Source organism: Mesocricetus auratus, unplaced genomic scaffold (assembly GCF_017639785.1).
Source record: "Mesocricetus auratus isolate SY011 unplaced genomic scaffold, BCM_Maur_2.0 Super-Scaffold_100006, whole genome shotgun sequence".
In the NCBI taxonomy this organism is placed as follows: Eukaryota; Metazoa; Chordata; class Mammalia; order Rodentia; family Cricetidae; genus Mesocricetus; species Mesocricetus auratus.
The window spans coordinates 69,332,204-69,347,382 of record NW_024429190.1 but is presented as its reverse complement, the minus strand read 5'-3'; the positions used below and the strand labels follow the sequence as shown (position 1 = coordinate 69,347,382).

Below are 15,179 nucleotides of genomic sequence, written 5' to 3'. Positions count from 1 at the left end.
TGGGAAGTGTGCGGATTTCTGAATGGCATCTGCATTGTTTGTGAATATGTTTCCAGTGTCCTGTTTGGCTTAACTCGCCTTCACCAGGAATTAAGAGTGGAACTCTTAGTCTTCTAAGTAAGGAAGTACAAAAGTTAACAGAACATGGAGGTGGCCTTGCTTCTGTAACAGCCACACAATCTTTACATATTTTTTTTTCTTCTTGAGCCATGTTCTCATTTAACCCAAGTTGGCCTTGTTCACCGTGTGACCAAGGCTGGCCTTGAACTGTTAAACCTCCTGCCCAGTGCTGAGCTGACAGGTATGTGCCACCATGAAGAACAAGGAAGACTCTTAAACTTGTTTTTACATTATGCTATGCAGGAGAGAAAGGTTCACTGGTGTAAAACAGTTTGTTTTTCTTTCTTTCAAAATCAAAAGCCAGGCATGATAGTGTACACCTGTAACCCTAGCACTTGGAAAGCAGAAGCAGGGAGAAATTCTGAGAGTTCTTGGTCAGCCTGGTCTATGAAGTGAGTTCCAGGCCAGTCTGAGCCACAGAATAAGACCCTGTCTCAAACAACCAGCAAAAACCCAAACAAAACAACAGCAAAAACTTCATTGTCAATCAAGTGTGCTCTGAGGTGGGACTTTCTCATCCAGTTAGAACACTTGCTCCATGGTTACGAGCCCCTGGGAAATCCTGGTGAATTTTGGGAACCTCAGCTTCTTCAAATGCAAAAATGAGGATTAGGGCTTTAGATTTATAGACTGTTGATGGGGAAGTCCTGTGTATATGTCAATAAAGCACTGTTGGCCAATAGGGAAGCAAGATAGGTGGGACTAGGAGTCCAGGAGGACTCTGGGTAGGAGAAACACAGGGAGTCACGATGTAGCCCGCCAGAGAAGTAAGATGTCCGGAACTTTTCTCCGGTAAGAGAAATACTTAGATTAACAATTATGGGATAAATACTTAAGTCAGAGCTAGCCAGTAAGAAACAAACAAGGTCAACAGCTTCATAATTAATACAGCGTCTTGTGTGTTATTTGGGGACTACAACGCGGCAGAGCCCAGGCAACTGGTGGGGAAAAACCAAGCAGCTAGCAAGGAAAAGGCTTCTCTTTACAGAGTGCTTTGGAGCATTATTTAACACAGACAAATAGATAAAAAAGTATACTTAAAGATTCAGTAACTGTGTGTTTAAGTATAAATGTGACCTGGACTTCGATATAAGAGGTCCAGTAAGACAATGTGGGATACACCAGGTGGCAGAAAATGCAGTGTAAATACTGAACTAGGAGCTACAGAGAGCAGTGAGCCTGGCTGAGCTCACTTGGGTGTGGCTTGTCTTTTTCCTTTGGGAACTGTGTATTCATCTGAGATTTTAAAAACAGCCTCATTCATTTCTATGCCCCTTACTTCACAGGTGTGCCGATTGTCATGTCCTTCCCACACTTTTACCAAGCTGACGAGAAGTTCGTTTCTGCTATAAAAGGCATGCGCCCAAACAAGGAAGACCATGAATCATTTGTGGACATTAACCCTGTGAGTGCAGCTTTCTCGTGTCTTATTGTGTGTGTGCAGGTTCTCTTCGTCCAAAGTGTTAAGAGACACACCGTTTTCTGTGGATATTTAAGTGGGCAGAAGGAGATTGGAGTGCATTGTGGTCCGTAGCCTGTAATGGGAAGTCCTAACTCCCTGGATCAAATCTGCAGAAACCAGTAAGCCCAATTTAAAGAAGATAAAGAAAGCAAAGGAAAACCATGGGGCCAGGGCTATAGCTCAGCGGTGGAGTACTTGCGTAGCTTACATGAGGCCCTAGGTACAATCCAGCATAACAAAATGAAATGAAAACAGTGGTACAAATTCAGTCACCAAAGGCAGCTGAGACTGGGCCCATGTAACCTGGTCAGTCTGCTGCAGGACAGGACACAAATGCATTTTGCCTTCAGAATTATAGCTCACTTGTGTATTCTCTGCTTAGAATGCACAGATCTAAATGGGAATGTTAGCTTTATTAGTTTTTTTGGCAAACCTTCTATAGGTTCTGAGTGTCCAATATGTTATTAATGTAGACAGTACCAGATATGTATATATACTTTGAGTTCACAGAAAAGAATGTTACGGTAATGGGGATCCCTTCAATGTAGGAGTCTCTCATTGTAAAAGCTAAATGAAAAGGTCAAAGATCTTGCTGAGCCTGGCAGGATAGACCTATGATCCCAACTACCCAGGAGATTGAGGCAGGAGGGTCACAAGTTCGAGGCCAGCTGGGGCTACAGTGTGCTCCACTCATGCTATACAAGCACTGTGCCAACTAAGCTGCAGCCCGAGCACTGAGGTGTGACTGTACTTCTCTGTTAGCCATCTAGTCCCTTTCATCAGCCAAACAGAGCAGGGCTCGTCACCAGGGATGGGTGACAGCACACATCTGGGGCTGCTGCCTCACGCCTTCTGCACTCTGGACTCGGAAGTCATCTTCCTCTTTGCTCTGGACAGCCGCCCAGACGTCCACACCCAACATGGAATTTGTGGCCTCCGATGGAGTGTTCCACTCTTTGCTCTACCATGTGGCAGTATCCTGGGAACATACTAGAAATGCCTTGTTTCGTGTTCCACCCTGATCTACCAATCAGAATCTGCATTTTAGCAGATTCCCGGGGATTCACACCCCCACTAAGTCCAGTCCACCCAGCACAATTAGTACTTGTGATTCCATTGGGGGACCGGTTTTCCCTTGTTCACTCTGCCTGCCAAACACGGTGAATGGGTCCCTGTGGGTAAGAACCACACAGTTACACTCTGTTGAAAATGTGGCTGGAAAAAAAATACTAACTTTTTCTCTCTTTTTGTCTGCAGTTGACTGGAATTATTTTAAGAGCAGCCAAGAGATTCCAAATCAACACTTATGTTAAAAAAATAGATGGCATTGTGTAAGTGTTGCTTCTTCCTACAGAGGTAGAGGTGGGGTTTGCCAGGTAGGCATGGTATCAGGGCGGGGAGAGCCTAGTTCTAATGGCTCGACTTGTCTGTCCATCCAATGGGGCATGTTCTCAATTTCCATGGTACCTTGGCCTTGGCCTTGTACTAATCCCTCTCTAAGCAGTACTGTTTATGGATCAGGGGATGCCATCAGCACTTTACATGCATCAGCTTATAGCTTTACATTGTCCTCATTTTAGACATGAGAGAACTAAGGCACAGCACTTAAGTGGCTTTCTGGGACTCACACCTTTGGTGAGGCTGTGTGGCTCCAGAATGGCTTTTATCCACTCACCTAGTGATGCCCTGCACTCCTGACCCTAGTTTCCAAGTCTTTTCTTCGTACTCCCTCTGCCTGCGCTTAGGCTCAACCAACCACAGGCTCTCATCTGGACAGTTGCAGTAGGCTGAATCCATTTCATCATAAGCAACTCTTTAGTCAGAATTCCCAAGGATAGCATCCTGCCCAGACTTGCCAGTGGGATTTTTCTTAGCTCTGAGAAAATATCTATCAAATAAATAATTTTGGTAAACCTTCTATAGGTACTGAGTTTCCTATATATTATTAGAATAGAAGGTATCAGATATGTATATATACTTTACACTCGAGTTCACAGAAAAAAACATTAAGGTGATAAGGGATCCCTTAAGCCCTCCAGTGTAAGAATCTTTAACTGTTTTGAAAAGGTTAAAAATCTTACTGAGCCTGGCAGCACAGACCTGTGATCCCAGCTGCGCAGGAGGTTGAGGCAGGAGGATCACAAGTTCAAGGACATAATACAACTCATGTATTGTCTATGTGTCCAATCATCTGCCTACTATCTAATCCAATCCATCCATCCATCCATCCATCCATCCATCCATCCATCCATGTATCTGTAATGATATATTTCCCCCATTGAACTCTCTGGATTTAATTCCATGTTATGGGTTCCTTCTAAGAAGCAAACATGGCTTACAGGGATGTCCTCTAGAACCTGTCTGTGTGCTTTTGAGGCAGTGTATTATATCAGTTAAGAGCTAGAACTGTAGACTCAAAATGGAATGTCAATCTTGGTTCCACTACTCACCCACGGTGATCTTAGGCATACTGCCTCATCTCTATTCGTAGACTTCCCCTCTTTCCACCCTGTGCATAATGAGAGCCCCATGGCACGTGACTGCTGTAAGAATTGAGCAAAGTAAAGCCTGCAAAACACTGAGTACAGAGTGGGCAAACAGTGGCCAGTAGGCTCTTGTTGCAGAGATAGGTAAGGTGGCCTAGAAACTTCCGAAGTGGCAGCTTGTGTCATCCCCTCTGAACAGTGCTCCTTGGGTGGTTGCATTCCGTGTCTTATGCGTCGATAAAATACTACATAGATGTGCAGTTTTGCCTGACTGGCTGATAATTTGTAGTCTTGATTTCTGATTTACGTGTCTTTGAAGATAACTAACAAGTCCACAGTCAGTTCTAGGTAACTGCGTGAATTAAGTGTACCATAATTTTTGGTGAACATGTCTCTCCAGGTGAGAGATGTTTGCATGAGGATGTCTATGAACTAATGCCATCCTTTGTCTTTGTAGTGAAACGGGAAACATTAGGACTATGGTTTTCCCAGTGATGTATCTCAATGAGGTAAGTCCTGAAAGAGAGGAGGAAGGATGTTTTAGTGGCCCAAGCTTGGGGTACTTCCATTATGATGTCTACTGTTGAAGTGGTATGCCACTTATGTTATGAAAAGAGGAACAGGTGGTTTTTAAAAAACAGATTTATTATTTATTATTATTACTTTGGTTTTTTGAAACAGAGTTTCTCTGTGTAACAGCCCTGGCTATTCTAGAATTCACTTTGTAGACCAGGCTGGTCTTGAGCTCACAGAGATCCACCTGCCTCTGCCTCCCAAGTGCTGAGATTAAAGGGGTGTGCCACCACTGTCCAGCTAAGATTTATTTTTAATTATGTGTGTTCATGTGTACATTATGTATGAGTGTAAATGTCGGTGCTCACAGAGTCCAGAGGAGGACACCGATCTGACCCCCTAAAGCAGAGTTACAGGGGGTTGTGAGCTGCTCCATGTGGGCTGAGCCATCTCTCCAGCCTCAGGGGTGACTTTTTAAAATATAAACTGCCCCCAGAAAAGCCCTCTCTGATACCTGTGGAAGGGGCCCGTGCCTGAGTTTGTCTGGACATTTTCCGTCTCAAGAGCACCAGCTGAGTAACACCCTTCTGAGGTGCTGAATTGTGGGAAACAAGCTGCAGAGGTGACAAAGCTCTCCAGGCTCTGTCCCGTGAAGCCTTTGCCTCCACTGAAGCCCTGACAGCTTCAGACACCTGTGAAAGTCACATGTCAGGGGCAAATGAGATGCTCAGCAGGTGACCGTGCCTGCTGCTAACCCTGAAGAACTTGAGTTTGTCTCCAGAACCCACAGGGTAGATAAGGGGATCAACTGTCTTCTTACCTTAGACACACCACACACGCCACAACAGCCACACAATAACAAACAAACAGATAAAATGTTCTTAAAATTACATACCAAGGTTGGGCTGGGCATTGGTGACCCACTCCTTTAACCCCAGCACTCGGGAGGCAGAAGCAGGCTGATCTCTGTGGGTTCGAGGCCAGCCTGGTCTACAGAGCGAGTGCCAGGATAGGCTCCAAAGCAATACAGAAAAATCCTGTCTCGAAAAAACAAACATTACATACCAAGGTCAGGCATGGTGACACATGCCATTACTGTGAGAAGAGACAGGGACAGGTGGATCTCTGTGAGTTTAAGGCCAGCCAGGGCTACCTAGTGAGATCCTGTCTTAAGAAGAAGGAAAGAGAAAAGGGGAGGGGGAGAGGAGCTGAAGTGGGGGGAGGAACGAAAACACTAGGCCTGGAAGTGACCCTGGAGACTGCTGTCAGAGGAAGCCCCACTCTGACAAGCCTGGCACAGTTACAGAAAGATCTGCGGCAGAACCCTCCCCTGGTCAGTGCAAACTAGGCAGGATTAGTTCTTAGGGACTTGTGCTCATTTGACGCCTCTCCTATCATACTGAGTGATGGAACCCCTGTCTCATACTAAAATGTTGTTCTAGAGCGTTTTCCTCAGTTAGGAATTCTCCCTCCAATTCTTGTTAGCACAACTCATCTGAACCATTTTTGTGGAGACTGGTGACCGTGATGTGGACTCATGACAGAAATGACCCTTTTGCAGTGTTTCACCCATTCATTCAGCCAGCCAGTATTAATTAAGCACCTATTGTATACTGGGTGCTCTCCCCAGGGTGTAGGTGGCTGAGATGTCTTTCCTTCAAGGAACTCACATAAACAGGTAAACAGTTATGCTGGCTACAAGGACCACAGATTAGGCTCTGGGGAGAGTAACAAAAGCTCCTGGGTCAGGCCTGAGGTAGCAGAGACACTTCTAGAATGAAGTAAAGATGACATGAATTTTGAAGTAACCATCTGAAGCCAAGCAAAGGATATTATGTTACTTACTGTTGTGTCACTGTGACAGAACAACTTAGGGAGAAAGATTTATTGTGGCTCATGATTTCAGAAGGACTTGGGGGCAAGGAGGCCATGTTGATGGGCGTGGTTGGCAGCAGGGCATGCGACTGAATTCCTCTCAGCACAGTGAATCAGGAAGCTGTTTCTCCAGCCAGGTCTTCCTCTCCTAAAAGATCCATGACTTTCAAAAGCAGTGTATCATGGCAGCACACAACTGTAACTCCAGCGCTCCAGAGGTAGTGCAACAAGTTCGAGGCCAGCCTAGTCTACATAGTGAGTTCCAGCCTGGCCAGGATTACAGACAGAGTGAGACCCTATCTCAAAATAAAATCCAAGCAATCAAACAGACAAAAACAATACTACGAGGTATTTTACCTATAACACATTATCTCAGCATTTCTTAGTATCTTTTCTCTCTGTTCCAATCTATGTTAAGAGTTATAATTGTCTTCGAGACAACTGCTTAAATATAAGACATAATCAAATTGTATTTTGATGTTTGAAATGTACACACACACAGAAGATAGATAGTTCTCAAATAATACTGTTTCTTGCCCCTCTAGAGTGTTCTCATTGACAAAGAGACTGCAAGTCGATTGAAGTCCGTGACTAACACAACTTTGATAGTCACCAACATACCCTACATCATCATGGCACTGGGAGTGCTCTTGGGCTTGGTTTTCACATGGCTTGCATGCCGAGGACAGGGGCCCATGGATGAGGTAAGTGCTGGCTCGGGAAATTTCTCTCTTGCTGAGAAGTCAATCAAAGGAATTCCTTGATAATCTTTACTAATGGGCTGCCAGCTCCCTCCTTCGAATAGATTTGAGGGTTTTATGGGGAACACTGATTTTTATGGTTGTATTACCAATAGACCAAGTCGTAGGCAGACCTTGCGAGCATTGAGAAGGCAGGGTAATAGAATGGTGCATTTGGTATTTGAGGCTCTCTTGGTGGGTTTGGAATTCCTGGACATATCCTATAGGAGGTAGCTTGACATCTTTGAAAATAATAATTTGAAAGAAGAATAAAACCTTTATTCTTGGTGCTGGACTGCCTGGGTTCAAATCCCAGTTCTATCATTAAACATCTGTATGACATTTGAATGGCCTCAATTTCACATCATCTGTAAAATGTAATGATAACAGGGTCTCCCATCTGAGTTTCTGGAGAGGATCAGACGATGTACAAAGCACAGAGAACTTGGCCCAGTCTTACTCAACAAACTTAGTGTATATGATAAAAAGGTTCAATACTGTAGAGCAAAGGGGCAGAGCCATGCTTGTTAAGAATCCCTGGTGTATCTGAAAGTGCTATGGTTGTGATGCCATAGCAACGGAAACATGAGGATCATTAACTTCCAGAAGGAATGGGATAAACTGGCTCAGGTCAGCCTCTCAAATGACCAAGAGTCTGAGTACCTCATGATGCCCTTCTTTTCTGTGGAAGGTTGAGGCAAGGGCCTAATTCACACCAGGCAAGCACACTAGCACTGAGACATATGCCCAGTCCTAGAACACAAACACATTTATGAGATGAGGTCTCTCTGAGATGCTCAGGCTGACCTTGAACTTGCTCTGTGGTCCAGCCAGGCTATGAACTTGTGAATCTCATGCTTTTGCCTCCTTGGTGACTGGGATTACAGACCTGAACCACCAGGCCTGGCCTAGGCACCCTTCTTGAATGCTTGGCTGTCTCTGCTTTTATAGTGTATTTCTCCCGTCCATTATCCTGCTACACTGAGCAATGTGAAGTAGGAAATGAAACTAGTTGAAACCATATGAGTGATATTGACTTGGGTGACTCTGGTGGTATGTCGCTTTCACTCATGGTAGTCATGCAAACCCGAATTAGCGGTAAGGCAAACTGTCTTACCATTGCCATCTATGGATCTGCCCGGGGGGATTCTCTTAGGTATAAACAGACCTCCTAGGAATTTACCCATCATTAGCCATCTTCAGGTCTTCCACAAGTATTAATGAGCATCTCTGGCTTCTGGACACTGCTCCCAGGTAGGTAACTAATCAGGAAGGAGCTGTCTCAGTCCAGGATGCTAAGGGTTAAAGGTTATTGTCCTGAGCAGAGGGGGGGCAATCGATGGCAGGTCTGGTATTGGGGACTGGAGAGCAAGAGGTGTCCTCTAACAGGGTCAGGTTAGAGTCTTGAAGAGCAAAGGCAGCTGAGAGGGTGGAGGAAACTGCCTCCAACCAGCTTCTCCTCCTTCCGCCTTCTCTGTCCCCACTGGGCCTCAACTGTTGACATCAGAAGTTTTAACTTCTCACCTTTGTCTGTCTCAGGGAACAGCAGATGAAAGAGCACCCCTCATACGAACCTAACCGAACTTACCTGTTGCCTGAGCTTAGTGAGAGAATGTGTGAACTGCCCTGAGCTGGACCAGGACAGGGGAATCCCTGAGTCCTCACAGGCTCCTGGCCTGTCAAGAAGAGGGAGAAGTCACAGTGCCCGCAAGCGAGGAAAGCTTCCTGGACAGAGAGGGTAACGAGAAGGAGGGTGACATGGCTGGCCATTATGCTTCATAAAATCATGTCTCTGAAATTGTTCTAATGTGTCTAGGAAGTATGTAATAAACTTGTGTAAAGCTTTGTGGTTGGGCTCTGGGAGTTGTGGGATTTTTGTGACCCCCATTGTAGATACAAAGTCTGCAACACTTGTTAACGTTAGTTGACCTGACCTGATTCATTATGCTTCATTCTCCAAAACTGTGTCTAATATATAAATGTATGTCTGTATGTCTGTCTGTCTGTATGTATGTATGTCTGTCTGTCTGTCTGTACGGCCTCCTGTTCTCCATTCAGCTCCTTACACAAGAGGAAGAGTGTGGCACCAAGGGTAAAATGATAGTTTTGTATGAGGCACTCACACAGACTAGTGTCTGCTTTCCTTGAGACCTTACATCTTACATTTCACTCTCACCTCCAGTTTGTAACCCTTTCAGGGAAATAACTTAGTCTATTTTATGTGGGTAGGAGTCACACGGGAAAGGGGTAGGGTGGGGTGGTGTCTGTGCATAGATAGCTTTGAGTTCCTGAGGATTTTAAAGTTGTGCTTTTGTGGAGCAAGAGGATGTTGGGGAGGGTAAGACAGACAGACAGTTCATTTAGAATACAGTTCAGTGAGCTATAGCTTTAGTCAAAGCTATCTTGATGTAAGAACATGCTTCTGGGAGAAGGGAATCAATGGCATATCCCCCAAGCATCTTTGCCAAACAGCAAGGTGATATGAATGACGGTGACTGCCAGATATTGAATGATTACTTGTAAAATTACAAACACTGGAAATCCACCTGCCCATAGCTTATGTTACATATAGATCCCAAATATTGAATGATTATTTGTAAAATTACAAACGTTGGAAATCCACCTGCCCATAGCTTATATTACATATAGATCTCAAATACTGAATGATTATTTATAAAATTACGAATGTTGGAAATTCATCTGCCCATAGCTCACATTACATATAGGTCCAGGGAGGCATTTCATTTGGACAAGACTTTGAAAATAAAGTTTTAAATTCATCCCTTAGGTTTAGTCCCAGCCAGTGTTTTGTGGTTCACTGTCACTAAGTGCTCTCTGCTTCCTGTGACAATCATTTTTCCGACGGAATGGCAAGTGTTTAGAGTGATAGACAGAAGTACTTCAGATGAGGGGTTCTGAAAAGGAGCTGGCTACTTCTCTCTGGAAGGTCCCTGAAGGACAGCAGGTCACAGCCATCAGACCTCAGCCGTCATGGAGGGTATCGGTATCATCTTTGCTTTTCAGAGCCCATCACTAATTTTTAATGAGGAAACCTTACTTATGTATTATTTGGCTAAAATCTCATATAATTTCATGAAAACTGAATTTTCTTATTTAAAACTGAATTTCAGTGTAAAAAAATTTAAAAACTGAGATTTCGCATACATGGAGGTAAAATGTTGATTTAGTCTACAAGCCCAGATTTTCCTCTTTTGACACTAAAGCAATATGTGACATTTCCCTTCTTTTTTATTTTGGTGTTTTGAGACAGTCTCTCCACCTAGGCCTGGTTGTTCTGGAACTCACTGTGTAGACCAGGATGGCATTGAACTCACAGAGCTCCACCTGCTTCTGCCTCCTGAATTCTGGGATCAGTGAGTTACCATGCTTGGCTGTGTCTATTCTTGAAGGGACAAATTCATTAAATTTACACCTTTCCTACAAAGCAAGGTACAAATATTAGATTCCCCAAAAAACCAAAATGTGAAGATTAATTGAAAATACTTGATGTTTAATAATGACAAATATCTTTAGACCTTATCAATATTTAACTAGGTAATTAGCTTACCTTGGTCTTCATGCATTGAGACGGGGTCTCACTCTGTAGCTCAGGCTGGTTTAGAACTCACTATGTAGCACAAGTTGACCTTGAACTTATGGAAGCCTCCTGTCTCAGCCTCCTGAGAGCTGGGACTACAGGTGTGCACTACACCTGACTGTCTTTATGCAACTACTTATCCACACTAATAAATTGGTAAGCTAGTGCATACTAATTGGTTCTTTCCTATTTTCAGGATATACTCATCTCTGAGGAGATTATTTTTAAACAGAAATTACAGCAGTTAATGATGTACATAGTAGGCTAAATCTCACATATAAAAAGAGACCAAAAATAGATTAATTCTTTATTAGTGCCATGGTTATGGATCGTGATGGCTTAAAATCACATTTGATATTTTCCTTCTAAAAGGTTGGTGGCAAAACCATAAGCCACAGTCGGAATTATAAGTTGACTAACAACAAATGTACCCATTTTGTGTGGGGTTGAAAACAGCAAGCTGGTCTCTGGGTTCACTCTCCTGAGACCATTATATCCTGGGAAGGTTCCAAAGGCTGTGGGGCCATCAGCATTCTCACACCATAGGATGGCAGGGAACTGGGAAGGCACAGCGCAAGGTATGGGCATTTCCAGGTAGGTTCCAGGCTCTTCCCAGTCGACTTAACTTTCTCATGGTCTACAGAGATCACTAATGGTCAAATGGAACGAGGACTGCACAGCTAACCCCTATGGGGGTTTCCACTTACGGGGGCTAATCTTTAACTTGTTTGTGTTGTGAACTCGACAAAGGGTCCTCTGGGCATTGTTACTAGTGTAAATCGTTTGTGCCTGATCTCTATATTCTTCATGTACCTTACACAGTTGGTTCATTTCTTGTGATTCTTGACATAATTTCATTTCTACCCATAATACAATGAAGTGTTTCACTAATTAAAAAAAAAAGTTTACATGAAGTTGCTGTGTGAACTGTCTCTCATTTGATGAGTTCCATTTGAGAAATTTGCCTCCGCTGATACATTCCCAATTCACACTCTTGAAGTCACTTATAATTATAACTGTGAAAGGTAGGTCACTCCATGCAGACTCTGTGGCTGCTTTTCTGTCACAGGGTTTTCTTCTGACTTGGAAGCCCCTGATAATGTAGGGAGAGTTCATACCAAACACCGAGGCAACCCTAAACGGAAGGACCAGCAGTTTTTCCATCAGTGTCCTCCCTCAGGGTCATATCAGGCTCCTTGGTCTAGAACTGCTTTCTAGGACCTAGGAGGGTCTCTCCCCACCCCCCTCTGCCCTCTCCCCTCCATCCCCTTCCCTCCCTCCTTCCTCACCTGGGAACTGCTTTCTAGGAATTGCTTTCTATTCATGTTTACCCATTTCCTGGTCTTTCCTGCCAGTTCCCCAGTGCTGCTTCTTCCCAAGTCGTCAAACCATATGCCTGCAGTGATGTCCTTACCTTGGGCTGCCCCAAACCACACCAACTGAAATCCTCACAGCCCACCAAGAAGGGGGGCTAGAAGATCAGACACTATTGGGGGTCTGAGGCTTTTGATTCTAGGAACTTTTAGATTGAAGCTAATAGTTCTAAAATTCAGAATATCTTTCAAACTACCCATCTCAATATTACACCTTCCTCCTGAAATCAGAGTAGAGTCAGGGTATCATAAAGTTCCCTGGTTAGTGTTACAGATATTCTGATGTGAAAGATCTTGGTCCCTAGTATATGTCCTTTCTAGGTACTCCAAACCCAACAGCTTGCATCACAAGGGAAGCTCCTCATACTGACTTCTTACCCAAAGCAATACAGAGACAAGTACACCTATGTACCACACCTAGTCTAAATGTTTCAAATCTAGGATTAGAAGAACCCAGAAAACATACTGAAAAGACCAATAAGGTGCTAAAATATATGCTTAGGACAATATTTAAAGAACAATCGAGATCTGGGCGTTGGTGGCATACGCCTTTAATCCCAGCACTAGGGAGCAGAGGCAGCCTGATCTCTTGTGAATTTGAGGTGAGCCTGGTCTACAGAGTGAGTTCCAGCACAGGCTCCAAAACAATACAGAGAAACCCTATCTTGAAAAAAAATCTAGACTAAGAACCACAAAATACAGAGTACAGAAACATGTACATAGTTTTAACATAAAATAAAAGTCTCATTTCCAGTAATAACTTTTCTTCACTCATCAAATATAAAAAAGATTTTAAACACCTTTAAGATAAACTGTACACACTATGAAATTTACTCACTTGGCATGTACAGTGCAATGATTTTTAGTAAACTGAATTGTACATTTTTCACCCTCTCAATGAGATCTAGGCTAGTGTGTAGACACCCCCACCCATCATCATAGCAACTAATAATCTACAGTCTGTGCAGAGATTTGCTTTTCCAGACATTTCATATACTAGGGACCTAGGTCCTTCACATTCACACACACATTAAAAATGTTTTGAGATACTTCCACCGAGTATCCTGGACTGGCCTCTAACTCAATCCTTCTGCCCATGTCTCCTGAATATTGAGATCATAGGCATGGATGTCTCATTGCTTTTATTTCTTAAATATAAATTCTGATCATAACGCTCTCTGGTCTAAAAGCTCTTCAAAGATTTTCTTATCGCTCTCAGGAAAGAGTATGAAATCCTGGACATAATCTACAAGGAAACAAAATGTAATGGTAATCTTAAAAACAGGCTGGAGAAACAGCCAGGCAGTGCTGTGCTTGCTGTGCAAGCTTGAGGGTGTAAGCTTGACTGTCAGCACCCAGGTTTAAAACCAAGCCTAGCACTGGGCACAGTGGGATTCAGCTATCACCTATCACTGGGAACAGTGGTGGTCAGCTATCACCTATCACTGGGAACAGTGGTGGTCAGCTATCACCTATCACTGGGCGCACAGAATCAGGAGGCCCCTGGGGATTGTTGGCCAGCCACTCCTGCCAAATCGATGAGCTCTAGATTCAGTGAGCCAGCTTGTCTCAACAGTAGTAATAATAATAATAACAACAGTAAATTAGGAAGACACCATGTCAATCTCTGACTTCCACACACATGTGCACATGCACCCTGCCTACACACACACACACACACACACACACACACACACACACACAAAGTAAAATAAATTGAGGCAAAGAGGTTTCTCAAAGAAAAAAATAAAACTAGATCTACCACAAGCCTCAGCTATATGTTAGCCTATCACAGACACACAGACACACACACACACACACACACACATCAGTGTTTACTGCTGCACTAGTCACAATAGTTAACAAACCTAGCTGCCCAACACAGAGGGATGTATAAAGAAAAGATGGTGTACATGCACACAAAGGAATTTTCAACCACAAGGAATGAAGTTATGTCATCTGCACAAAAATGGATATAACTACAGATAATCATATTAAGTTAAGTCAGTCACAGGACAAATGTTTTCTCTCATTTATGTTTCCTAAGTTTAAATACATATGGAAATTGAAATAAAACTGCTAGGGAGACAGAGGAAACTAATGGGAGGGGAGGGGGATAACAACGAAAATTTAGGGGTAGGAATATATGTTCAAAATACATATTTGTATGAAAACGTCCTGGTGTGACTCAGTTCCTTGTGATTGACATATATATTTGGTTTTTCGAGACAGGGTTTCCCTGTATTGCTTTGGAGCCTGTCCTGGAACTCGCTTTTGCAGACCAGGCTGGCCACGAACTCAGAGATCCTCCTGCTTCTGCCTCCGGAGTGAGCCACCACTGCCCGGCACAATTAATATTTTTAAAAGAAAAAAATTGGTGTTAAGCCAAGAAAAATCTTGTTCCAAACTAGATTCTAGGATGTACCAGCAAAATGACTTTGGGAACGCTCCCATCTCACCTGTGTAAATTAGTCAATTAGAATCTTCTCTGTGAGGTTGAGGATTAAGCGCTCCTGAGAAAAGCGATGCCGGGCACAGGCTTTAGCTTACAGGGTTCATTTGCTTCATTCGGATCAGTCCTCCCTCTTGTTCAAGGACAGCAGTGGTAAATGCTGGTCGGTAAAACAGCTAGGGGTTAATTAAACAATGCAGAAACGAGTGCGTGCCACACAGTACACACATGCGCTACTGCTATCCCCATTATCACTCCATCACTCCTAAACGCCCCTTTCCCAGCTGCTTCATCTCCATCCTCATGTCCTCCGGGAAGGCCCTCTGCTGGGTGGTCGCGGCAGCACGGTCACACCCTGAGTGAGGCACGCAATCTCCGCAGCCGCTCACCTCGCTGAAGAGGCTTCTAAGAGCTGGCGGGCGACCCCTCACATGCACACGCGCGCACACACACACACACATACACACGCCCAGTTCCCCCTCGCCTCCCCTTTGTTGTGACGCCCCACGCCACTTGAAGCCACAGCACACCCCCGGAAGTGAGCGGAACGGGGTGGGGGT

The 15,179-nt window shown here is 44.0% G+C and overlaps 1 protein-coding gene and 1 long non-coding RNA gene across 2 annotated transcripts in view; one reads left to right on the top strand and one right to left on the bottom strand.

Moving 5' to 3' along the window:
- Scarb2 (scavenger receptor class B member 2) overlaps positions 1 to 8,774 on the top strand; it is a 48,597-nt gene extending 39,823 nt beyond the window's left edge. The window contains 5 exon segments of the mRNA NM_001281557.1: positions 1,407 to 1,525; positions 2,840 to 2,913; positions 4,526 to 4,577; positions 7,002 to 7,160; positions 8,736 to 8,774. Coding sequence (NP_001268486.1) covers positions 1,407 to 1,525; positions 2,840 to 2,913; positions 4,526 to 4,577; positions 7,002 to 7,160; positions 8,736 to 8,774 — 443 coding nt within the window.
- Positions 8,775 to 11,088: 2,314 nt separating this feature from the next.
- LOC106020971 lies at positions 11,089 to 15,132 on the bottom strand. The gene is made up of 3 exons (XR_002382339.2): positions 15,009 to 15,132; positions 14,627 to 14,779; positions 11,089 to 11,929 (listed from the first exon to the last, which is right to left on the bottom strand). It is a non-coding gene; the product is annotated as an uncharacterized LOC106020971 (long non-coding RNA).
- Between the last annotated feature and the right edge of the window lie 47 nt (positions 15,133 to 15,179).